Genomic DNA, 26882 nt, shown 5'->3' with positions numbered 1-26882 from the left:
TGTCGTTACAGCATCCCGAAGTACCCTCGCATCGCCATATTCCCCAGATGTAGCCATATCTTCGTTGTCAAAGTGACACCTCTTTCAAGAGAGCTTGAACTTCTTCTTCCTTTCATAGGAAACAGCATTCCTAAGAGTTTATGAGACTAGCAGTCTCGTAAAAATAATGTTTTTGGAATGAGACATTAACTTGGAATTATAGTGAATTCCATCAAGTGCTTGTTGGATTGTATTATTGCGATTCATGAAAAGACTGTTGCCACATCATTAAAATTCAGGCCACTGGTACATTAATACATTAGAGACTATCAGCCAGTACAGGCACAACAACACCCTCAGCGTTAGAAATTAAACGGAATACCAGTAAAGTTTATTCAGAACTTTATTCATTAGGACTTGTGTTTGAAATTCTAGGATTATTTGGGATTTAATTCGCAATACCGTGCGTTATTTTTACATTTTCACTTTGTATTCTAGGGAAATAAATTATTTGTTGAATTTTACAAAATTTGTTGGTTTTCGTTCTTTTCTACTAATTATTTTAAGACCATACAGTCGTAATAATAGATACGTTGGTACATAGAGATAACCGTTGGAGACAGAGAGATAGAAAGGTGGGTAGATGGATAGGCAGATAGACAGGTAGGTAGATATGTAGATAGATATATCCAAAGAGTGATAGATAATCACATATACCAAGCAAATGTTAGAGATAAGACTTAAGTCTGGACAGAACCTTGAATGCAAGCAGGTGACAGTAAATCAATAGGCAGTAATCTAGGTAGTGGTAAAATGTTTATATCTTAACTACTGCCATTTTTTTTCCCTCAGGCCGAATCAGAAGTTGGCTAATATGTAAACTTTTGAGAAAGCTGTCACCCCTCATTAAATATAGAATGAGTCGAAGAACCAAGTGAGCTTAAGAAAATGTATACGAGTCAGAATTTAAAAAGCAAAAATAAAATAAATGGAGGGTGGTAATTATGATATTTTGAGAAAATTGATCGATTAAATCCATGCTGATGGTTAAACGATATTGCTTTAAGATAATTATACCCTTTTTCCATAAAATAAATTTTTTAAGAAGCTATATCTATCGTCCCCGTTGTTTTAAACACTTTTTTAATTTAAACAAAACAAAATACCAGAATAAGGAATTACCTTGTTTATAAAAGATTGAATAGATTTGATAATTAGATTTATATTGTGAGACTTGTCGTATGTATTCTTTTAGCGGCACATATACACTTATTTTCTTGTAATTATTGTTATTTTTTAAATTTTAAGCGGATACACTCACCCGTCAGCGTCACTTCCAAACATAATATAGGTATCCTTCTGGCGACTGAATTTAGGATCTATGGGCATTTTCATAATGGCTGTCCTCATTCGGGGATACAAGGGCGCTGAATTGGTCCTTAACTAAAAGGAGTCAATTGATTCTTTCAGTGGGTCCTACTAAACACTGCTAAAACATACAAAAATAGACAAAGACACGCAAGACCTACAAATACACGCAAAGACAGACAAAGACAGATAAAGACATACAAAGACATGTTCACAGCAGTTCAGTTAAATTAAGGGTGACAAAAGCTACATAAAGTCAATTTTTAAAACGTATCTTTTTTAGTTTGTCATGGAATTACATACTAAGTAAGCGAGAAAAGTTATATGCATGTATTTGGCATTTTATTTTGAAATAAATTCAAGTTTTTACTGTTTATGATAACTTTTGTCATTCATTTAAACCTTACCAAAATAGAAACAGTACAAAAGTTGAATGTGGTGGCAGTTTACATAATAAACACAAGGTAATGTCTGAAACTAAACAAATTTAAAATGACTAAAAAAGTAGTTTGATATTAATAATTTATCACAGATATTAAGAAATTTAAATGCATAGTAATATGAAGAAATTTAAATGCATAGTAATATGAAGAAATTTAAATGCATAGTAATTTGAAGAAATTTAAATTCATGGTAATATGAAGAAATTTAAATGCATAGTAATTTGAAGAAATTTAAATGCATAGTAATTTGAAGAAATTTAAATGCATGGTAATATGAAGAAATTTAAATGCATAGTAATATGAAGAAATTTAAATGCATGGTAATATGAAGAAATTTAAATGCATAGTAATATGAAGAAATTTAAATGCATAGTAATTTGAAGAAATTTAAATGCATAGTAAAATATATAAGTAATATACATAAATATAGATATATGCATACAATTGTACAAGGTATGTTAGATTTGTTTTCAAATATAAAAATTAAATTTTTGTTTGCGTCATTATTTATGCTTAATACATTTTAAAGTGTAGTTTGCTAAAACATCATATTGTTACTTCCTAAATTGTAACGAGGTGTGAACATAAGTCTATTTCATCAGTTTATTTAATTTCAGTGCATTATCACTAGAAGCAATCACACACTAACATTTTAGTTTAAGTAACTCTTTCAAATTTATATTTTTTTCGTAACTAATATACTACTTGTAGTTATTTACAATTCGATCTGAAAAATCTTGGCGAGCTCAATACATTTGCGCTGCCTTAAGATATATTACGCATTTGAGTCTACTTTCTTGGGCTTCGACAGGAATAACATCTTGGACTCTAGGCTGGGCTTCATTGTCAGTCTCGCTAATTCGTGTACGGTGTATGTACCATCTGCAGAAGTCAGTGAACGCTTTTAGACCAATTTTCCAACCCGTGGGAACTTTTGATATAGTTTCATTTTCTCTTCTTCTCTATTCGTGTCCAAATTAATTCTTCTTATTTTTAGATGAGCGTATGTCTTAGCTATACTGTAATTTGCCGCTCCATATCATGCTCGTACCACATCCACCGTTTGGATTTTAACTAATTCATAGATTTTCCATACTATAATGTCTGTCCTTTTCGGATCACAGTCTATTTTGATTTTCAAACAATTGTTCTTACTTTCTATGTTATTGTTCCTCACAATTCTTCTGATTTCTAAACTACGTGTTCTGCCAGTTTATTTTGTACGTGTTTCTCATATTACGCTAAGAGGTCAGAATGACCATTTTCTTGTAAGGTATTTTCAGTCATGAATTTCTTTCGTTAAACATGGTGGAAATGCGTTATCTCGAGAATGTATTATTTCCACCACATAGGGTCTTTTTTCCCCATGCACACGAGCCTTGTAGTTCTGGCATTGTTTAAATCTATTGAAGATTAAATTGAACAGTTCAAGTCTGGGTCGGTCATTTTACCATTTGTTTTCCTTGGTGTTTGCTGCTCGACATAATTCTTAATGTCTTTGATAATTCTGGGTCAGTTCTAACATACGGTTCATAACAAATTTTAACACTTCCATGAAGGACTTCAGTGTTTTCATACTCTCCTGTGTATTCAACAGTTGCGACATTTCGATTCCCTTTCAGGTAGTCTGACAAGCCCTCAATCTGTTTTATCCGTTTTTTGTACTGTTGTTGACGCTTGAGTACCGTGTAATATCTGCGAACGGTCACAATTTCTGTTAAAGGAAGTTATGGATCAAGGAGCTTGAGAATTTTAGTTCCCTTTCTTCTTTGTTCTGTGTATAGCAATCCATCTTTAACAATCAAACGACAGAGGCAATACTGAGTGTCACCTTCTTTCAACAATAACTTTGTTTTAACTTTTCTAGACTTTTTGTAGTCCCAAGTTCTGTAATCATCCTAATACTTTAAAGTTTGTTTTGTCACTTATTCTCTTTAAAATATCACTATTAACAGGAGCCACATAAACGTCTTCTTTGATACCTTTATAAACTTTCTCAAGTCTTTGTATATCATTAAATACAATGTTCAAAACATCAGGATATGCTGGAAGTTTACCGCCAGGTAAAGAATGTGTGCCGGGAATTGTGTATTCAGTATCTTTCGCATTATTTCCATTTTGACTCACACACTCTATTTAACTGATGACTCATCTGTTGACCAAATGTACTGTCATTGACTAAATCATTATTGTCAGTAGTGTCACAAGACATTGTCCTATTGTCCAAGATCTCATGTGCTGAAGCCATCATTTTACTATCATTGATTGTGTGTTCCCTGATAACGGAGTTAACTTGGCATTCATCGATTGTGTGTTTATTGATAACGACATTTATGCACAAGTCTAATCACAACCCATTTCATTTATTTCATCGAGAGGTTTTGACAGGGTGCTAACTTTACCAGCTTGAACACTTATTAGTTATAATCTTTGCTCCAATGAATCTAGCGGTACGAAATGATTTGGTAACCAGAGACTGCCTCTTTGTGACCCCATCTTTCTCCACATAATGGACAACGCATCTAAATCGGTAATCTTATTTCTAGAGTCATGTGGTCTGGAGAGCAATTTTGCCTGGAAGTGTTGCTTTTATATCTCATTTCAATGTTCCGCTTCTCCACGCGCTTACAAAAGAGCACCGGGTTGAGCACACATAATCGCAGAATCTTCAAATAATGGAAAACACAACACGAAGTCTTTGCTGCAATCCTGTGTAATAATTTATGTTTAAAGCCATTTCAGTACACGTACCAACCCTAATTTCAGTACTCATACTTTCATTTCCACATGTTCCGATCCAAAGTGCATTGAACAAACAATGGCTGTCTCCCGTTGTCAAAATGGGCTGGATATGGACATTCGAATCATCTGAATGCATTACCAAAAGATATAGTGATGTATAACCAGCAGGAACGTGTCAAAAATAAAATGTTGTTCGAGTAGATCTTCCTGTCTGTGTGCAATAACCCGTAAATGATCTAAACCAAACGCCAACCCCTGTAAGTAAATTAAAAGTTGTTTAACTCTGCTATGACCAGATACTGCCGCCACCTATGCACTTTAGAAACGATAACATATTTATTCATGTACCACATGAAATTTATGGTTATACCTTTGATTCAAACGCTAACGGAATAACGGATGGACAACAACATTACGTAATTCGTCACGACTAAAGATTGGCCTGGTGACCTTTCTATATTAAAATATTAATGACTATTTTAAATCAGACTTAAAATATTGTACCTAAATTAAATGTACGAAATACTGTAAAGCAATACTTCTTGAAAATAAAATTTGTTTAAAATATTAGAATGTGAAACTTATTTTTCTTTTTTTAAATAATTAACCAGACGAAACGTGTTCATTCTACGGAAAAAAGTAGGTAGCATACACGTGCTACACATATATTGTATCAACATGGCTTCAATTAAAGCAAGATTTAAGAATATACTACAAATACCATACAAAAGGGACCCTGAAGGTCACTAAATACAATAGCCGTGAACAAATTGCAGTATTCAAGAATCTCTAAGAATTTATAAATGTATCTGTTGAAAAGAAAAGCAACACTCTTTAATGAGGCATTCACGAAAAATTAATACACATGACGACATCTATATTTTCTCTGGTCAAGTTGAGTAAATATAATGTATTTAGCTATTGATAATTCTAAAAAAGAAGTAATCTAAAAACTAACTTACCTCTGCTAGTTGCATCATAGTGTTTTTGTAGCTGAAGCGTTCTCCAACATCCTTCTAAATAAACACTCGATAAATATATGTAAACTTGACAGAGGTATCACTCAAATCGCTTAATTCAATACTTTCACATTTTGCATGAACTCTATTTATATGCATCACACTGTTCTGACTCTGTGCTGCAATTCTTGTGGCGAACCATGCAACGGTAATGTTCGGTCTTGGGCTTCTTGTTGGAACGTGCCGACGGCATTTTGTTACAAATACGATTATGTCACACAAATTAGTTAAAAGTTGTAACAAAAAAAGACACAAAAAAACGTTGCTTAGCAAAGTGAATGGATAATTAATTAAAATAAACACAAAAGCTAATCTATTTTTTAAAAAGTCCAATAATTAAGAATTTTAAAATCAGTTTCATATCAACTGACATTGAAAACAGAATAATTACCATATCACGCAAACAATATTATATAGAAATGAACATTCCACTCATACATGTGTTTAATTACATGCAGCAGCATTGCTTGTTATATATTCCTTTGTGCTATTATACTTACCGTCGAAATTGTGAAATCATTCTACATAATCGTTAACAAAATCGAACAGGTGTTCTCAATTAAATGACGGTAATTTTTAATTATAGGTGAAAATAACCCGTGCTTAATCGCCGCGTTAAGCGTGATAAATAATTTGACAAACATGCTTTTTATTGTAAGCGATTGACATCCCTAAGGTTATATATTTCAGATTGTTTGTGTGTGTCTTTGTGTGTCTTTGCATGTCTTTGTGCGTGCTTGTGTGGCTCTGATTGTCTTTGCAGTTTAATAGGACCGTTAGCATTTGAAAGAAATGCGTTGCCTAAATGGACGATATTGATATTGATGTAATGGTGACGACTTTGTATTTGTGAAACTCACTGAAAATAACAATGACGATGATAATGACGAAGACGAAGAACATCGTGACTACTACGACGAGGATAATAACGACAACACTGATGATGTCAATATAGGTGGTTGATGAGATAGAAACGATTAGAGAAAAAGGCTACCAATAAAAAGATGACGATGACGATGACAACAACGGTCACTTTATTTGCTTTAGAAATTCAATAATAGCGCATCTCCTCAAATCAGCAACAAAAAAAAATGAAAAATGTTAAAAGGCAATTTCTTTACACGCATTTTACAATGTATTATTATTATTATTATTATTTAACTCACCTCAGTAACATAGCTTGAGGTATATTCCGAAGGTCCTGGTATCCTGTTCGTGGCATATTTCGGAGCCATATCCTGTAGAATCAGTTTTATCCTATTATTTTACAGTAATTTAAATTATATATATATATATATATATATATATATATATATATATATATATATATATATATATATATATATATATATATATATATATATATATATATACCTGGGTTGCTGCCCAACATGCGTTACATGAGGTATATATATCATGACGCATAATTTTCTGAAATTATGTTAGATTAAGGTCTCTTTTAACAAGGAATGTCTGAAAATATGATAGAAACGTGTGTGTGTGTGCGTGCGTGTGTGTGTGTGTGTGTGTGTGTGTGTGATACAAGACTTTCTCTCACTATGTGACCAATTTTTGAACATGGGCATTGTCCACCGATGCAACACATGCATTGTTACCTACCTTAATATTATATATCCCTGTAAACATCAAATCTTGTTACACTTTTTAAAAACTATTATTGTCGATTAACTCTTTGCTTGACCATATCAGTTTATTGTAAATGTGTTTTGTGTCGTTACACATTGTCTATTAATTCTTTGCTTAACCAAAGCAATTTATTGTAAATATGTTTTGTGTCGTTACACACTGTATATAACCTTTTTGCTAGACCAAAGCAATTTATTGTACATGTGTTTTGTGTCGTTACACATCGTCTATTAACTCTTTGCTAGACCAAAGCAATTCATTGTACATGTGTTTTGTAACATTACACGGTATATGTTGTGTATAATGCATTTATATGCAATCCAAAATTAAAAGAATATTTGTAAAATTTAAATTTTGCAGACAGGGGTATATAATAAGCAGGGGTATATAACAAGTAAATTATATAATCGAATAACGCTCGCCGTTATTTGCGTTATCAGTAGAGTATGGGGTCCCTATTTTGGTTACGGATATATAACACTATGGATGTGATAATGGGGTCTATCTAGCCTTACGTTAGGGCTGGTCTGGAGGTTATGGGAATTCAGCATTACGGATATCACAACTGGAGTCTATGGAAAATCAATATTACTTTTTGGGCTGGAATGAAGGTCATGAGAATTTAACATTACGTTTGGGACGGTACTTTAAACCTTAGAAAGTACCGTGGAAATTCTTATTCTGGTTTTATAAGAAAGTTTACCTAAACCCAGGAACAAAAATGTAACTTATTATCAATATCGTCAAAAATAAGTCCTCCACTCTGTATTTGGACAAAATATGTATTTCCCCATTCTTTTTAAATGCTGCACTAGTGTATCTTCGTCGCTTAGCGTAATCTTCCTCGTCAAAAATATAATACAGCATGGAGAACTTTTTACCCGTTTCCTTTTGTACAAAACCCAACAGTCTTTCTTCAGATGAATTTGAGACTGAATTAATCTCTGCGGACTTCAAAATAATCATCTGTGAATATTTGAGAAGCTTCTTATTGACATCAAAGTCATTTAGTCTGCTTCCTTCTGCCATTTTAAGATAGCGAAATTACTTAGAAGAAGAGATGGGGTTTGTAGAGATACATCCATGTGAGGAGTAAGTCTTAGTACAGCGTATATTAATTTAACCTTTAAATGATGTGTTCACGTTTTCATACTACTTAATATTAACATATTCAATACATTTTCCTCAGGTGTGCATCTCTTACATGTCAGTTAAAAACTGAAAGCTTCAGTCTAGTGTATTGAGTGTATGGGCCAAAAACGGTCTTCGGAATAAAGTTCTAAACTGCTATACTGCATAATACAACAAAGTTATCGGTGTGGTGTTTGAAAAATAGCCAATGAAAATTTCTCTAATAAATTGTAGCTAATTCCAAACACTTACTATTTCAAACAAACACTTAATACTTAATGTCCTGAGAGACAAGATAAATGATAGGATGAGAAAACCCTTACTATATATATATATATATATATATATATATATATATATATATATATATATATATATATATATATATATATATATATATATATATATATATATATATATATAATTTTACCAGGGCTTTATCTGTAGAAAGTGTGAGCAGACGCACGGTTACATGACTGTATAAAACTGAGGGAAAGTAATCATAACTCTGCTACGGGTAATATGTAAGTTAACTATTATTACGACTCTATGTTCTTAAAACAAGTAAGAGAACAGCGTGACAAGCAACAAGCTTTGTAAAGTTCAACTAATAATTTATTTCCCTAGATTGCAAAATGAAAATGCAAATAAAGGAATGTTCGGTATTGCGAAGTAGATCCCAAATAATATTAGAATTACAGACACAAGCCCTAATGATTAAAGTTCTAGATAAATTTTTAGTGAAAATCCAAATTAAATCCAATAGCCTTTTTGTATTACAAAGATGCAATACAACAATATATCCGTATTTGAAATCCCACTATAAATCCAAGTATATTTAGCCAAAATTTTTGTTTAATGAGCACTTTGTACTTCCATAAATACAATTTTAGCCCAAATGATCAATTGCATGCAAAAATAACAAAATTGATTCTGATCAGATTTTAAAGCGGGAATGAACAATTTCACCATTTTTGTTTTCCTGAATCAGTTCTGCATCAATCCCAACATCACTTGCATCATCGTACATTTAAAGTATTGACATTTGGAGCTGAAAGTATGGCCTTAAACTTATCAAAAGAATCCTGACATTTTTCAGACCAATGAAATTTTGTTTTCTGACTCAATAATTTTTCAGGGTTTTAGCAATTATGGAAAAATTGTAGTCAAACTTCCGATAGAATCCAGTATTACCAATAAATTGCATCAGTTACTTTTACTGATAGGGAATTCAGAGACAGCCTTGATCTTAGCATCTAACAGGTTGAACCTGTTCATTTCACACGATATGTCATAGAAATGTAACAATAGCACGACCAAACTCACTTTTGGATAAATTAATTGTCGAATTTGCATCAGTGCCTCTGTCAAAGAATTTCCGAATTGTCTCTAAGTGATCATTCCAGGCGTCGTTGTAGATGAAAACATCATCTATGTAAGCATTACAATTATCTAGACCATTTGTAATCATGTTCATTAAACGTTGAAAAGTACAAAGCGAACCTTTCATTCCAAACGGCGTTACTTCATATTGATAAAGTCCATCTGGAATCACGAATGCCGAAAGTTCGTTTGCCATTTCTGTCAGTTGAAATGGCCAGAATCCTTTCAGAAGGTCAAATTTGGTGACATGTTTTGCATTTCCAATTTTATTAATGCAGTTATCGATTCTTGGTAAAGGAAATGAATCTTTTCTTGGTCACATGCGCAAAATATTATCTGGTTTCGGTACATGAATGCATAGTGAACTCTAGTCACTTTTACTCGGTTCTATGAAATCATTCCTTTTCTGTTTCAAACATTCCTGTTCAGAGGGTTCATCCTGTATGAATGCTGTTTCAGAGTTCGCGGAATCTACAATTTCAACGTCATGATAGATTGTATTTGTTCGTGTAGGTAACATCTGGAAACAATTGCTCATATTCAAGAGATAGATGTTTTAGTTAATTCTGTTCTTGTGGCTGCAGATGTGAAAGTGGCTGGTCCAGATTATTCATAATTTCTTAATTCCAACGATTGATTACTCCCAAGTCACTTAAGACTGATTGCATTCCATCGCTTAAATCGTCCCTGTGCGGGACAGGTACGACTAATCTGACTGCATGATTAACGTGGCTATCTCCATCAACATACCGATACTCCTTTAATATGTTTACATCCCAGGAGTGCTAATATTGTAATTTAACTGACTCATTTTCTTTATAACTTTATAAGGATCATAATACCTAATCTGAAGAAATTTGAACAATAAGTGAGATAGACAGAAATCTATGACCAGACTGAAAAGTTCTCTCCATTGTAGTTTTATTCATTTTGACTTGAATCAATAGATGCTTAATCCATGCATAATTTCTTGGAAGATTCCAGACATAAACATTGACGCTAGATCGGATTAGACAGATTTTGCAAGGCCGAATTGATTAAAAAAAAATAGCGTTATCAAAGCTTTTACTATTGTTTTGGTTTTAATATTCCTCAAGGTAATTATTCTGGACGCACAGATTATGGTCAACAAGTATTGGTTGCATGACTGAGCCTTAGATAAGGGGCCAACACTTTCCACCATTACTCTACTAAATGCTTCATCGTCAAATACAGGAGTATGTTGAAGATGAGCCTTAGGTACCTTCTGATGAGGTTTTCTAACCATTTGGCGAATGTTACAAGATCTACAGTATTTACAAACATCACATAATTATTGGCCAAAAAGAATTTGTTTTTCAAGATAAGTCTTACGATTCCCTAACTGAGCAGCAAAATGGATTTCATGGGCTAGACTAAGGTTTTCCTGTCCAATCGATTTAGGAAGAATAATTTGGTATTTCACCGAAACTCGTTAGCAGTAGGTACCTCAGAAGATCTCCATCTTTGCATAATGACATCATTTTTGAAACAATAGCAGAGAAGTATTTGTGTGGCCTCTGAAACAAACAGAAAATCTAAATATCCTTTTCCTGTTCGACGACAAGTGATTGTTGTTTGTCACTCAGATTAGAATAAAAAGAATTAGTAGCAAGAAGAGAATCATTGAGATCAATACCTTTTGACTGATCCAAACGAAGAGAGAAAATAATCTCATCAAAAGCCTGATCAATACGTGTCGGTTTAAGGAACAATTACGTGAACAACATCATTCTCAAGAGCTTTCTTTTGCATAAACTTGGTATAAATAAGGGATTCTTTTTCAATAGGATCGACTTTCCGATCCAAACAAGGCTTGTTAGATAAAAGAGGATGATTAAACACAACAATCTTTATCCATCTATGATATTGCCTAGTTATAAATGAATACTCTTGATGGGTAATGACTATACTTTTCCGACTGTCACGGGTCCTGAGACTGTATCTGATGACAAATTTACACAATGAAGAGAACATTAACAAAGCCGCAATCTACTCCTTGTAGAAGAACACTCTCAATAGAAGAAGATTTCTCAGAAAAAGGCAAATTACCTCATAACAAAATACTCTGAGAAGCTCCTTTGTCCCTTAAAATTTAATACGGATAGGATTGGCAAAATCACTAATGAGTGATATAGAACCGCCCGACATGAATGGTTCATAATTCTCCATAATAAAATCAGACTGTGGTTTGTTTGAGGCAACAAATGTATTGCTTTCAATGCACGAGCATGACCTTGACCTCTTAGATATAATAACATTTGGAATAGTTATGTAATGATTATGTTGCTTATTTTTCAATTTGTAGCAATCAGAAATATTGTGCCCTTTCTTCTTGCAATAGGTACATGTAGGAAGAAAAAAAAGGACTTCTGATCAATCGATATTAGAAACTTGTTTTTTAAAATTTGTGCCAGTTTGAAATTTGGAAGAGCTTGTATTCGGCTGTTATAGATTTTACCAAAAGACTGCTGAAAAGAAGACTTACTGACAAAAAGACACTTTATGAGCTAAGGAATACTCGTCAGCTGTACGGACAGTATTTCCTAAAGTTTCGACCTTATGCTCATCAAGGTAAACGTCACTGTGGGCGCAGTTCTTGAACTTATCAACTATTATGAGTTGTTTGAGATTTTCGCAATCTTGACCAACATTCGTGCTAAGCACCAAATTACAGCTTTTATTCTCTTGCAAATTATTCACGAGTATGTTCAGTTTCTTTTTTATAGTTCATAATCCTTTGTCGATAAGCCTCAGGTACCAATTCATAACCTTTCAAGATACATTCCTTAACCAGATCATAATCAACACTTTGCTGTACTGACAGGGACGTCTAGATGTCACGAGCTTTGCCGAAAAGTGCACTTTGTAATAATAATAATAATAATAATGATAACAATGAGGACTTTGTATAGCGCCTAATCTTTAGAAGCTCTAAGCGCTTTACAACATTAGACAACACCTATAAGATAAAAAACCTACAATAATATTATCACAAAAACAAACACCATGAAATAATAAAAACATTAAAAAATAAAAAACATGCTGAGAATATTTCAGGTAGGAAACATTATTAGGTCTTTAAGTTTGTTCTTGCAGTCGAAATAAGTGAGTTTTGAGAGCCCTCTTGAATGTGATCACTGTGTTTTTGTGTCTAAGTTCAGTGGGCAATTCATTCCACGTTGCTGGGCCTTGGTATGCAAAATAACGCTATATGACTTTGTTTTCATAGTGGGAATAATGAGTATACGATTGTCAGAAGAGGAGCGTAAGTATCTTGCTGGTGTGTACACATGGGTGAGATCGGATAGGTATGTTGGACTAGAGTCCGACAGTGAAACGTAGCACAGAGAACAAATTTTGTGTTTGATTCTGGATCGAATGGACAGCCAGTGTAGGGTACAGAGCAGCGGGGAGGTGTGCTCTGATCGTGGTACTCTAAATATGATCCGAGCAGCTGTGTTTTGAACTTTTTGAAGTTTCAGGAGTAGATATTGAGATGAACCAGACAGAATTGAGCTACAATAGTCCAGTCTTGAAAGTACTAATGAACACACAAGTGTTTTAGTGGCATCAACTGAAAGATATTTGCGAATTGAGCTGATGCGTCTCAGCTCAAGATTTGCAGCCTTGCATATATGTTCATGACATGTTGGTGCAATGTGAGAGTACTGTCCATTGTAACACCTAGGTTCAGTACTGATTGTGTGAATTTAATGTTGGCGTTGCTGATATGCTTCAGGTAAAGGATGTGAATGAGAAAGTCTTTGTGTTATGATCAGAATGGCCTCAGTTTTATCATCATTCATCTGCAGCTTGTTCCATGTTATCCATGATTTCGCATCATAAATGCACCTCTCTACACCTTGGATGGTAGCATCAACTTGAGTTGGGTGGCTAGATTTGTATATTTGGGTGTCATCAGCGTACAATTGGCGAGACACTGGATGATGATCTATGACACTTGAGAGCGACTGAGTGTACAGAATGAAGAAAACACGTCCAAGAACAGACCCCTGTGGAACACCACAACATAGATCAACTGGGCTGGAGTGTATTCCATTTGCAGATACAATTTGTGACCTGTTGACCAAGTAGGACTTGAACCACAGTAAGACTGTATCATGAATGCCAAATATATGATGGAGACGGTGAAGTAATATATCATGGTCTATTGTGTCAAATGCTGCAGACAAATCAAAGAGGGTGAGGACTGTAATCTTTCCGCTATCCAACGCAGAGAGAATGTCATTAACTACTTTTAGAAGACTAGTTTCAGTATTGTGGCAAGGGCGATATGCAGATTGTACATTGCTAAAAAGACTGTTTGAATTTAGATGAGATACAAGCTTGGATAGAACAACCTTTTCTAAGATTTTTGATATGAATGGGAGATTAGCAACTGGGCGGTAGTTCTTTTAATTGTTATGGTCTAGTGTTGGTTTCTTCAGCAGAGGCTTTACAATGGCAGTTTTGAAAAATGATGGGAATTCCCCAGATGAGAGAGAGGTATTAATAACATCAGTTAGTGAAGGCAATACTGGATCTAAGCACTCAAGCAGCAGTGATGTTGGAATTGGATCAAGTTCACATGACTTTGGTGCATTAATAGAGTCCTTTTTACTGACCTTATATTTTTAGCAACATCAAAACTTCAATTTTCATGTAAAGTGTGGACGTTGTATTCACTTTCCGTCTGTAATTCTTTTAATTTAAATTGCAATTCCTTTTCTCTTTCTCTCTGTAATTATATCTCTTCTTTTTCGCCTTGCATATTTGTTTGCATTAACCGCTCTCTCTCTCTCTTTCTCTCTCTCTCTGCATTTGTTTCTTCTTTCTGAAACTGAAACTCAGGCTTTATTAACTCGATTTCATTCTTGTATTTTAATTTCAATTTCATAACTAACAACCGGATGGAGACTTACTAATCAAATCCAAAGCACTTTTATCCAAAACATCCTTTCCACCAAATATTGGACCAAAATAATTTTTATTTCTAGCTTCGTTAGAAGTCTTCGCCTCAGAAAGATTATATTTTCTGGCAGGCTGGAGCTATTAATTATTTTACAAGGAGTCTGTTCTTGGGGAGGTTTTGAAACAACGTTCTCCACTTTAGATGACATTGTAAAAGCTTGGTTTCACTAAAGATTTCTAAAATGTGACACAATACCTCTAAGGTAAATTTAAATTTCTAAAACAAACGTTTCTGAAAAAATTGAGAATAATCCGTATCCCAGATGAGCCCCCAATATTTTATTACGACTCTCTTGTCTTAAAACAAGTGGGGAAAAAAGTGTGAGAAGAAGCAAACTTTGTAAAATGTAAGAGGATGAACTTACGGTAATACGAATGAAATCACAAATAATCCTAGAACTACAGACACACGCCCTAATGATTAAAGTTCTAAATAAAGTTTAGTGGATATCAAAATTAAATCCAACGCTGGAAGTGTTGATGTGTCTGCAGTTACACGTGTAAAGCTGGTGTGCCAATAGTATTTTGTTGGATCACGATAATACAATCCATGCATATATCCTTATTTGAAATTTCACAATAATCCCGAGTCTCCATTTCCAAGAGTGTTATTTTTTGAATGAGCACTTTGTATTTACAGTGAATAAAACATTTAAATAAATAAAATTTCGGCGTAAATGAACAACACGACGCAACAATAATACAACTGATTCTGCTCAGATATTAAAGAACGAATATATAATGTCTAGAAAAAAAAAGATTTCATTGTCTTCTTCGTGACCTCAGGTCACAATTAACATTTTCAGATAAAAGTTATTACATAATGCAAAAGAACTTTTAGAAGGTTCCTAATGAATACAAAAGAGATATAATTAGAATATAAAATATGGTAAACACAATATCATTGACTCAGGCAAAACTATTATTCCTAATAGTTAAACCATACTCAATGAGAAACTATTTAGCTACGTGTTAGTTGTTTACAGAATTTTTTAAAAATCATTGACTCGGGTTAAGTATACAATGATCTCGACAAGGTCAAAACCAGCATATAATAACAAACCAATAGCATATAATGGAATGGGGAAAAAATGAAATACTAACAAGCAATGCAAATTAAGTATACATTTTTTAGAATACTAACTAACAAACAATATAAATTAAAGATACATAACACTACAATAATTGACTCACCGTCCAGTTTATAACGCTTTCTCCTCGAAATATTTGCGGCTGTGAAGGAAAAAAAAGTACGATAAACTTGAGTTTCTTCCATGGCTGACCATTGCAGAATCCCAAACCCTTCCATTGCTATTAATCTCGCTCTCCCCAATGAAAGGTTTCGGGGAGAAGGAAAGAGAGAGTTTGGGGTACTACGATCCAAGAGATACAATGCAAACTCTATTACAAAATACAGGTCTTCCTGCAATGACTGCATGTGTTGGAATATTTTTTAAAATATCACCGAAATTGATAAGTAAACCGCATCCCATGAACCCCAAGGGAATGGGCTAAAAAGTATACCCTCGTGTAGACGGATACAACGTGGATCAGACAACTACCAAGCTTGGCGAATTTCCAACCAACGGTTTCATAAGGCAGTGTGGTGGCTGAAGGAGGGACTGACAAATGGAGGGTATTATAATATCCACCCTTATTGACTCTGACGCATGGAGGTTTTAACAAACATCACAGAAATAAACGCAGAGAGACAGGCTGAATTAAGTAGTATGCCTCACGGCATATAGCATATAGTATCAGCAGCAAAGAATAGGAACGTCTGTATCTTATGATGTTTATTTAATGAATGATTCTGTTAAAATTACTTCTCATCAATTTCAATTACCTATGTGAGATTTTAATAATTTGCAAATAAACCCCCAAAACTTAAGTATATACAATATGCACAAAAAGATGTCGAAGAGCTAATTGCTTGTGAAGTTGAAAGCAAAAATTGCCTAGCAAGGAGGAAACCCCCACCCCCACTCCACCCACCAAAAAATAAGGAGGTAGTGTATTTTTCATTTGCTTTTCATTTCACCCGTTAAGATTGAGAGAAAGAGAGAGAGAGAGACAGAGAGAGAGACAGAGAGAGAGTCTTGTGCGTATAATTATTGAAGCATTAAGTCCTGTATTCAGAACTCTATAGGACACACGGTACTAATTATACGGAAGAACTGTGAACCAGTCTAGAAATTGGTTTGCAAAAAAAAACACAGAGTATATACGGGTTTGGTGGTCCATAATTGGTTTATAATGAAAAGGAAAGTTTAGTAAAAGTATCTTTTGAGAGCTTATTCTATCTATAATTTAAAACACAATAAACAAAATTATATTGATGCAATTTTAGGATTTTTACAGACTTGACTTAGGAATACTCAATAATGAAAGCCGGACCTGATTCATTGGGTGCATAACCCATAACATGTATTTCATGCACATGTAGATAAAAAAAAAAAAGATGACGCAGCTCGTATGATGTTCTCCGTACAGAAGCTTGCACCAAGGATAGTTGCGCATGGAGAAATATAGGTCTGATCACCAGCACCCATAAATTTTAAGTTATTGAATTTTGAATATGATGGTGTTTCCATCACAGGGGTTCATGTCATGTCGTTGCTTACAGTTGACCTGTCATACATGTACTATACAATAACTACAAGGGACGACACTTGTCTCCTTGCTCGCACGACCTATTTAAGAATAAACGCTGATATTTTAAGCTACGCTTTGTGTAGCTTCATAAATATGGTACCAATACTGAGCTCAGGCATCGACTGTGTATTCCTATCAAAGGTTTGACTTAATATCATACCTTTAAGGAATGCCAAATCATTTTCCAACGCTACCGCTCGACATGGCCCTGATCGCGCCCGCTTCATATTCAAGTGAGATCCCACTGAATGGAATACTGTCCTCTCACTGGTTAAAATAAAATGATGTCCTGTATTTATTTATAACTTATTTTCATTTCGCCAGTGAGAAGGTAGTATTCCATTCAGCGCGTTGTTCTTGCATATTTAGCGGGCGCGATCAGGACCATATCGAGCGGTAGCGTTGGAAAATGATTTGGCATACCTTAAGGGTATGATAATAAATCAAACTTTTGAGGGATCCACAGTCGAATGCCTGAGCTAAATATCGGTACCAAATTTATTAAGCTACGCAAAGCGTCGATTGAAATATCAGCGTTTATTCTTAAATAGGTAGTGCGAGCAAGGAGACAAATGTCCTCCCTTGTAGTTATTTTATGGTACATGTATGACAGGTCAATTGTGAGCAACGATACGAACCATTGTGGTTTCCATATGTTTACTATGAAAGTTGAATTAGTACCGTGAGTCCTATAGTCACAACGTGGGTGGGTGAGGTGATCTTAGAAGTTTAGCCATAGGAGTGTGGGACTTTACCTTGTTTATCAGTTGCTGTGGGAAATCGTCTTTTGTGACACCAAGTTGATAGATTCGTTTCTCCAGAAGCTTTCCACTTTGGTTTCCCATGTCAAAATGGTGTACAAGCTGAAATCATTAGGTACGAATGCGTAAAACGTTGTTAGTCTTTGTTTGACTACTTCAGCATCGTGCTAGTGGTTTGCTTCCAAAATTGTAAGAGTAACAATCTGAGGAAGTAATAATCACAAATTAAAATATATACCAGTCTCTTCCTGTCTCGTGGGACGCATCAAACGGTGAAATTATACATCCATGTACCCACCAATTTCGGCCATCTATCCTCGATACATACATACATACATACATACATACATACATACATACATACTGTGAGGAAATAGTCAGAATTGTTCTATCATTAAGGCTGTGATTTCAACTTTCTTGCTGGCTAAGAGTTACGTACGATTTATGACAGTTGACTGAAGGCTTTGTGACACCCACAGCGGATGGCCGGCTGTGTGTTATTCATTAATTAGATTAGAGTCTCTGATGCGCCGCAGCGGAGAAAAGCTGATCCGATGAGAACGTTGAAGTTTTGATTTTAATGTCATATGTCGAGAATTCCAATTTCACGTGTTGAATCAAATTACTTGTCCTAAAAGTTCTATTTAATTTTCCAGGTCGAGGTTTAAGATTGTGTAGTTTGAATTACTCAGCAGCGGTTGAAATTTCAATGTCGTATGTCGAGAATTTTTAATTCACTTGTTGAATCAAGCTGTTTGTCAGTGTTTGTTGAAATTTCGATATCCAATGTCGAGGTTTTAGACTGTATCTTCTGAATCACACAGCGGGTGTTGGAATGTTAATGGCATATGTCGAGAATTCTAATTTCACGCGTTGAAGCAAATTGCTTGTCCTTAAAATTCCATTTTATTTTCTATATCAAGATTTTTGATCGTATCTGTTGAATTACACAGCAATGGTTGAAAGTTCCATTTACATTGTCGAAGTTTTAGATTGTGTCGTTTGAATGAAACGGCGGTAGTTGAAATTTCAGTGTCATATGTCGAGAATTCTTAATTTACGAGTTGAATTAAACTGTGTTGAAATTTCGATTTCAGAAGTCGAGCATTTAGCTTTCATGTGTTGAATTACACAGCGTTTGTTGAAATTTCGATTTCAGAAGTCGAGCATTTAGCTTTCATGTGTTGAATTACACAGTGTTTGTTGAAATTTCGATATCTATTGTCGAGCTTTTAGATTGTATCTACTGAATTACACAGCGGTTGTTGAAATGTTAAATTCATATGTCGAGAATTTCAGTTTAACATGCTGATTCACATTCATTGTGCTGAAGGTTCCATATCGTATGTCCAGTTTTTAGGTTGTATCTGTTGAATTACACAGAGGTGGTTGTCCTTTCATTGTGCGTGTCAGAATTGCAACTTTTATATAGTGAAATAGTATGTTTGTGTTAAAACCTACATCACATGGTGAGAATACCCTTTTAACAATTCAAAATTGTATTGAGTAGTAAGATGTATCATTCGTGTATTCAGTTGTGAGGCGCCATTGCCTTTTACGCATTCACAGTTTGAGAATTACTATGAATTTCCTCCGTCGCTCTTGTAAAACGACGCGTATTGTTTTCAACAATGAGGCTGCTTGTCGTTGTTACTCGTTTCCCTTGTCAAGATGCGCGTAAATACGAGTACATCTCTGCTGAAAGTATTGATCTTACTCTTATTTTGAGAAACAGTAGTAACGTGCTGCATGACTTAATTTTATATATTTTAATGACATTAAAATTCTTACATTTACGCTGATAAAACGACAAGGAGGGTAAGTTTGAACCCTAATTTCGGTGACATTCTAACGAATCTAGCAGCCGACACGAATAGATTGGATTCAGAAGCTAGCTTGTTAGATGAAGGCAAAAGGGCAGTAGAGTCAAACATCAACAGATTAGACCGGTCGTCTGCAAGATCTCGAGCCGCAGTTGAGGAAGACGTGAGGAGTCTCTTTAAGTAAAGGATACACGCACGTGTTGTAACTTAACTTCTGAAGTGTACGCACTTTTTGATTGAAGATTAGTATTCGGATAGAATTCGAATATTTGTCAATGTTAATAAAGCTATACAACAATTTTGTTTAAAGCTTGTTTTGTATTCTTTTGAGTGACACTCACCCTCCACATTTTCCCCTGCCTAGATGTGTTGATACACTGTAAACTCATTCATCTAAATATAATTAGCTAAAAATCAGATGTATGCAGGTTTATTTCCCTGTTTATAACCCAAAACCATTCCTATAGATGCTTCTCGATAAGGACTCTATCAGGCGATATTCATCAATTTTACTTGGACGATGGGCAACCTTGAAGTTTCTCCTAAATGCAACCACCAAAATTGACAATTTTGAACAAGTTGAAACTGCAGCAAAATTAACTTATGAAGTAGAGTCAAGCATCAACAGATTATGTAGATTCTGAGAGAAAAGCCTGATTTGCGTTATATGTATCTGTGTATGTGTTGTAACAGTATCGCCAGATTCAATGAATTTATTTAAACTTTGAAACACCATATAAACTGAACGGTAAATCTGCCAGCAAACCACAAATATGGCTGCCGGTGACGTCATTCGGGTATTATATATGAGTGCAAGGGACAGTTTTTGTGAACAAATTTAATGTTGCATACACCTGCCAAATATAAAAATTCAATACAAAAATAAAGTACACGAGTGAGGTCAAAAAGGTTCATACTTCTGGATAGGTATACTAAAGCAAACATAATATCATTCACTATCTATCTATCTATCTATCTATCTATATATATATATATATATATATATATATATATATATATATATATATATATATATATATATATATATATATATATATATATATATATATATATATATATATATATATATAGACTTAAAATGTAGTCCTGCAGCTCACTGGTTACAGTTTCTTCAATAAAGAGTAGTAAGATAACTAATATGAGCAGATATTTTCATTGTATTGTCGCTCTTCAAAATCAATCAACGGGAATCTTCCATATTTAAAAATGGCACGGTTCTTTTAGAGAGAGCGACCTCTAGCGAGGAAGTTCCTAGTAATTCTCGAACCAAGAATGATAAGTTTCAAACTGTAAATGCATAAAATATAACGGGGCCTCGTAATTGAATACACAAATGATACGTCTTAACATTCGATATTATTTAGAATTGTTACAGTAAACATTTTCATCGTGAAATGTAACTACTAAGACCAACACCTATTTCACTATATATAAAATAGCAAATCTGACAAAGCAAGCTAAAACGTCCAAACACCGCTGTGTAATTCAACAGATACAATCTAAAAACTCGACATACGAAATGGAACTTTCAGCACAATAAATGTGATTCAAGATGTGCATCGTTAAAATTTCAATCACCGCTGTACACTTCAAAAACTAAAATCTAAAAACTCCACATTGGACATCGAAGTTTCAATCGACGCTGTGTAATTCATCAGATGAAATCTAAATAATCGACATTTGAAATAAAACTTCCAGCCACTGCTGTACAATTCAACAGATAAAATCTAAAATCTCGACCTAGACAACGGAATTTTAAGGAAAAACAGTATGATTCGTCATCTGAAATTTGATTCTCGACATACGACATTGAAATTTCAACGGCAACATTCTCATTAGACCAGCTTAGATAAAATCCATTTTAAAAAAATCAGCATTTGATTCTAAGTTTCAAACAACGCTGTGTAATTCAACAGTTGTTATCTAAATACTCGACGTATCAAATGGAACTTTCAACACAAACAGTTAGATTCGACATCTGAGCTTGGAATTCTGAACATAGGACATTAAAATTTCTACCACCGCTGCACAATTCAACACAATAAATCTAAATTCTCGACCGAGAAGATGGAACTTTAAGGATACGCAATTTGATTCAACATGTGAAATTGGAATTCTTGACATATGACATTAAAATTTCAACTGCAATGTTCTCATTGGACTAGCTATTGTCCGCTATGCCGCCTCATAGGAGTCGGCTAGTCGCATCTAAGGGATTAACCCTCTTGTGTCGCTGCAACGGACATATTTTTATGTTGACAGATCCGTATGAAGAGGGGTTTGTGGCAAGCAGCGAACATCAGACTAGGCGTACCAGCCAATCGGAATCATAGAAATTTAAAAACCTACCAGTAGAAGGAGCTAATGTCTCAGAAAGACAATGAAACGTCTAGCCAGTGCCAGGTGAAATTAATCATTGGTTCCTGACCTTTTGAAATGAGCGGAGGATATAAGACTTATAAAAATAATTCTTTTGGAAAAGACCACTTCGAGCGAGAGACTCGTAAAATAGGAAAGAGCAATTGGACTGGGAAAGAAATAGGAAGATTCTACGAGAATCTCCCAGGGTGCGCGTAGAGACGGCACCAAACTCTTAAAGAGAGAAGGGGAAAGTGCGAGAATAGTACAAGGAATAGCGGAGTACGAGGAGTGGCAGTAATGGTGCAGGATAAAGAGAATAGTAAGGAGCGGCAGAGGAAGAGGGAAGGAGAAGGGAGCAAGGAGAATTAATACAGATGAGTACAAGAGCTACTCACTGAAAGGAGACTCTCACATTAGGATATTAAATCTGGTATGATGGAATAAAGAAGACATTTGTAACAGGTCAAACTAATGTGTTAATTTATTAGTGGAGTGTAATTGGAAGATTTATATCCAGAAATTGATTCAATAGTTTATTTATTATTAATATTGATTAAATGGCAATATATTTTATTGTGAGTTTTCCATGTATTGAGGTTGTCGGCATTGCTGACTGGGCACTCGCTAGTCATTCAAAATTTAAATGTCCACCTTTCTACCATATTAGCTCTAATACTGTAGACGAGTTGTGACACATACATACATCATACATACATACATACATACATACATACATACATACATACATACATACATACCTGCTTGTAACAACGTGCACATACATTATTAGATAAATATATTAGATGCATCTGCTTGTGGTCGGATCGCACGTACTCAAGTTCCAGCATATTTCCCCTTCCCTTGTACACGGACCCAAGTTCCAGCATATTTTTCCTTTCCCTTATACCCGGACCCGAATTCTAGCATATTTTTCCCTTCCCTTTTACACGGACCCAAGTTCAAGCATATTTTTCCCTTCCCTTTTACACGGACCCAAGTTTCAGCATATTTTCCCCTTTCCTTGTACACGGACCCAAGTTCAAGCATATTTTCCCCTTCCCTTTTACACGGACCCAAGTTCAAGCATATCTCTCTCTCTCTCTCTCATCACGCTCTTTGCATCCGTCATAATTCCCTTCCTTTCTATGTCATTTACAAATGCAAATAGAGGTCCACACATTTTTGGTAATTTATTACATTTAGGAAATAAATGTAAAACGTGTTCTGGACGATTGATTTTTTTGTTGTATGATACTTTTAAAATTCTGGTTGAATTAGGTGAAATCTTTTTAATCTTTATTTTCTGATAACAACACAACACATGCACTTGCTTCTGAAAACAGGAAAAGTTTTTGGTCAACACCAACACTTTCAAACGATGGCCAAGTGTCCAAGGTACAGCATTCAATCAAACCTGCAGAAATTGTTGAAATTTATGAGTGAAGTGTAACTGGAAGAGTTATATCCAGAAATCGTTTAAATTATTTTATTTATTATTGATATTGATTAAATCGTTATATAGTTTACCTTGAGTTTTACATGTATTTAGCCTGTCGGCATTGCTGATTACTGACTGGTGGCTCGTAACTCATAAAAAATTTAAATGTCCACCTTTCTGCCGCAGTAACCCTATTACTGCAGAGGGGATATATATATATATATATATATATATATATATATATATATATATATATATATATATATATATATATATATATATATATATATATATATATATATCAGTGAAGAGACTTCCCATGTATTCAACCTTGTCTTCGTTATACTCAACACAGTACACTTCTCCGCTACACTGCTTACGCTTTCACTAAGAAACCACAAGCACCTGTTGTAAGCTACAAAAATGGGTAAATACCACAGGTACCTGATGCAATTTTGATATTTAAAAAAATGGGTAAAAACCATGAAAATGGTATGTTCTAGTACAAAACTGTTTAGATAAGCATATAATAAGTTGTTGTTGTTGTTATAGGGTTTAACGCCATTTTTCAGCACAAGATAGGCTATACATGGCAGCCAGTATTAATGGTGGAGGAAGAACCCGGGAAAACCCCAGAAAGAACCACCGACCCACGAGAAGCTACCGGCAAGCTTTCTCACATATCCACATGGGCCGAGCCCGAGACTCGAACCTACGCAGACAGAGGTGAGATGGCAGTGATCCGTGACGGAGAGCGCTTTAGACCACTCGCATATAATAAGAGACTGTAACTCGAGAAACAGCAGTTGCACATAGAGTCTTTGATGTATTGATTCACATTTACAGTGAAACGTTTCAGAAATCTAGATGAGATGATTTTCCTTTTCTATGTGCTATCACACATCTCTAAGAGCTAGATATGGGATAAATTAAGAGACAGGGGATGATATAAAGCTAGATATGGGGTAAATTAAGAGACAGGGGATGTGATAAAGCTAGGAATGGGGTAAATTAAGAGACATGGGATGTGATAAAGCTAGATATGGGATAAATTAAGAGACAGGGGATGTGATAAAGCTAGGCATGGGGTAAATTAAGAGACAGGGGATGTGATAAAGCTAGATTTGGGATAAATTAAGTGACAGGGGATGTGATAAAGCTAGGAATGGGGTAAATTAAGAGACAGGGGATGTGATAAAGCTAGCTATGGGATAAATTAAGAGACAGGGGATGTGATAAAGCTAGATATGAGATAAATTAAGAGACAGGGTATGTGATAAAGCTAGATATGGTATACATTTAGAAACTGGAGATGTGATAATCCTTGTCTGGTCGGACAACGGTACAGATCAGTTGTATTTTCATGAATGTGCTGTTTATCAATACACTGTCACACAAACAAATATCAGTAACTTTCACTTAAATTAAAAATCCCAAGTCTGTTTCCAACGTTCATACTAAATTATCCATTTTGATCAAGCATCCATTCGGGGGGGGGGGGGCTACAAACGGGTGTCATTAAAAGGAAGATTGCTGATTTGTCCAAAAGAATTGGAACATATTTAGGTCATTAGCCCAACTAGACTTCTAGCAATCAGTTGTTGTCTCCACATTCTCTGTTTTATAAATAGATTAAAACTGCATGCATTGTGTGGAGGATGAAATACTAAAAATTAATTATTTCGAATGTAAGTTGGCAGCATTTCTCTTGTGAAAAGTAATTAGATGCTTATACAAATATATGCTGGCATCTTTCTATTTGGCATGGCAATGTATCAATAAAGCTTCAGTCTAACATTGCCTGACCAGATGAAAACATTTTTGGCATTCTCTGTCTTTTAACATCTCCGAATTTTGATTCATAAAGACATGGGATTCCTAAATTACTGATAACTGTCACAGTAAATGCAAACACCATTAACAAATCAAAGGCTAGGTGTGAAACTGTAACATAATGCATTCATGACAATTACCCATTTTATTAGCAATGCTACATCCGGGTACCTGTGTTAATAAAGATGTTGTTTTGCAACATGTTCTAAACTAACAACAAGTATAACTATTATGCATGGTTTACTTATAAACATGTAGGCACATTAGGCGTGGTATACTATAAACAAGTAGGCACATTAGGCATGGTTTTCTTATAAACAAGTAGGCACATTAGGCATGGTTCACTTATAAAGAAGTAGGCATATTAGGCATGGTTCACTTATAAAGAAGTCGGCACATTAGGCATGGTTCACTTATAAAGAAGTAGGCACATTAGGCATGGTCCACTTATAAATAAGTAGGCACATTAGGCATGGTTCACTTATAAACAAGTAGGCACATTAGGCGTGGTATACTATAAACAAGTAGGCACATTAGGCATGGTTTACTTATAAACAAGTAGGCACATTGGGCATGGTTTACTTATAAACAAGTAGGCACATTAGGCGTGGTTTACTTATAAACAAGTAAGCACATTAGGTGTGGTTTATTTATAAGCAAGTAGGCACATTAGGCATGGTTTACTTATAAACAAGTAAGCACATTAGGCATGATTCACTTATAAAGAAGTAGGCACATTAGGCATGGTTTATTTATAAGCAAGTAGGCACATTAGGCATGGTTTACTTATAACTGTCCCTTGTCAATTCATAAGCGATGTTGAACTTCGCCACTTGTTAAGAGTAGTAAAAGCACTCTGATTTAAGATCAAGAAGCGAATCTACACGTGCTTGGACCAGGGACGAGTATGTAGTCAAGTTTTACTCGGCCCAGCCAAATTTGACCAGGTCAGTGGTTTTCCCGATTATATAACCACCCATCAATATATATATATATATATATATATATATATATATATATATATATATATATCAACCGATATAATCACTAGTAAAATGCGCTATCTTTCTCATATAAATATTCTCTCTCTCTCTCTTTAGAGTCAGATCAGTAGAGAGCGTTTTAAAGTGTCAGTGATAATAAATTTACATACTTTGAGCACAAACCCGTTACCTCTCTGTTCTATATGTCAACCAACATATTTTTTTCCTTCTATATTTTAACCAGTCAAACTGAGACAAAATTAGCAAACAACGAATGGAAAATCTTTTTTCTTTTCCAGCTGT

The 26882-nt window shown here is 34.6% G+C and overlaps 1 protein-coding gene across 1 annotated transcript in view; it reads right to left on the bottom strand.

Annotated features, from left to right (window-relative positions):
• Positions 1-26882, bottom strand: part of LOC149805750 (uncharacterized) — an 87438-nt gene that overhangs the window by 53572 nt on the left and 6984 nt on the right. The window contains exons 3-6 of the mRNA XM_089950422.1: positions 18115-18222; positions 15899-15937; positions 6718-6789; positions 1301-1422 (exon numbers count right to left, since the gene is read on the bottom strand). Coding sequence (XP_089806548.1) covers positions 1301-1422; positions 6718-6789; positions 15899-15937; positions 18115-18222 — 341 coding nt within the window. The remainder of the gene's footprint in view (positions 1-1300; positions 1423-6717; positions 6790-15898; positions 15938-18114; positions 18223-26882) is intronic.

This window comes from Sinohyriopsis cumingii, chromosome 2 (assembly GCF_028554795.1).
Source record: "Sinohyriopsis cumingii isolate HCF-2022 chromosome 2, ASM2855479v2, whole genome shotgun sequence".
NCBI lineage: Eukaryota > Metazoa > Mollusca > Bivalvia > Unionida > Unionidae > Sinohyriopsis > Sinohyriopsis cumingii.
This window is presented reverse-complemented; position numbering and strand designations above follow the sequence as displayed.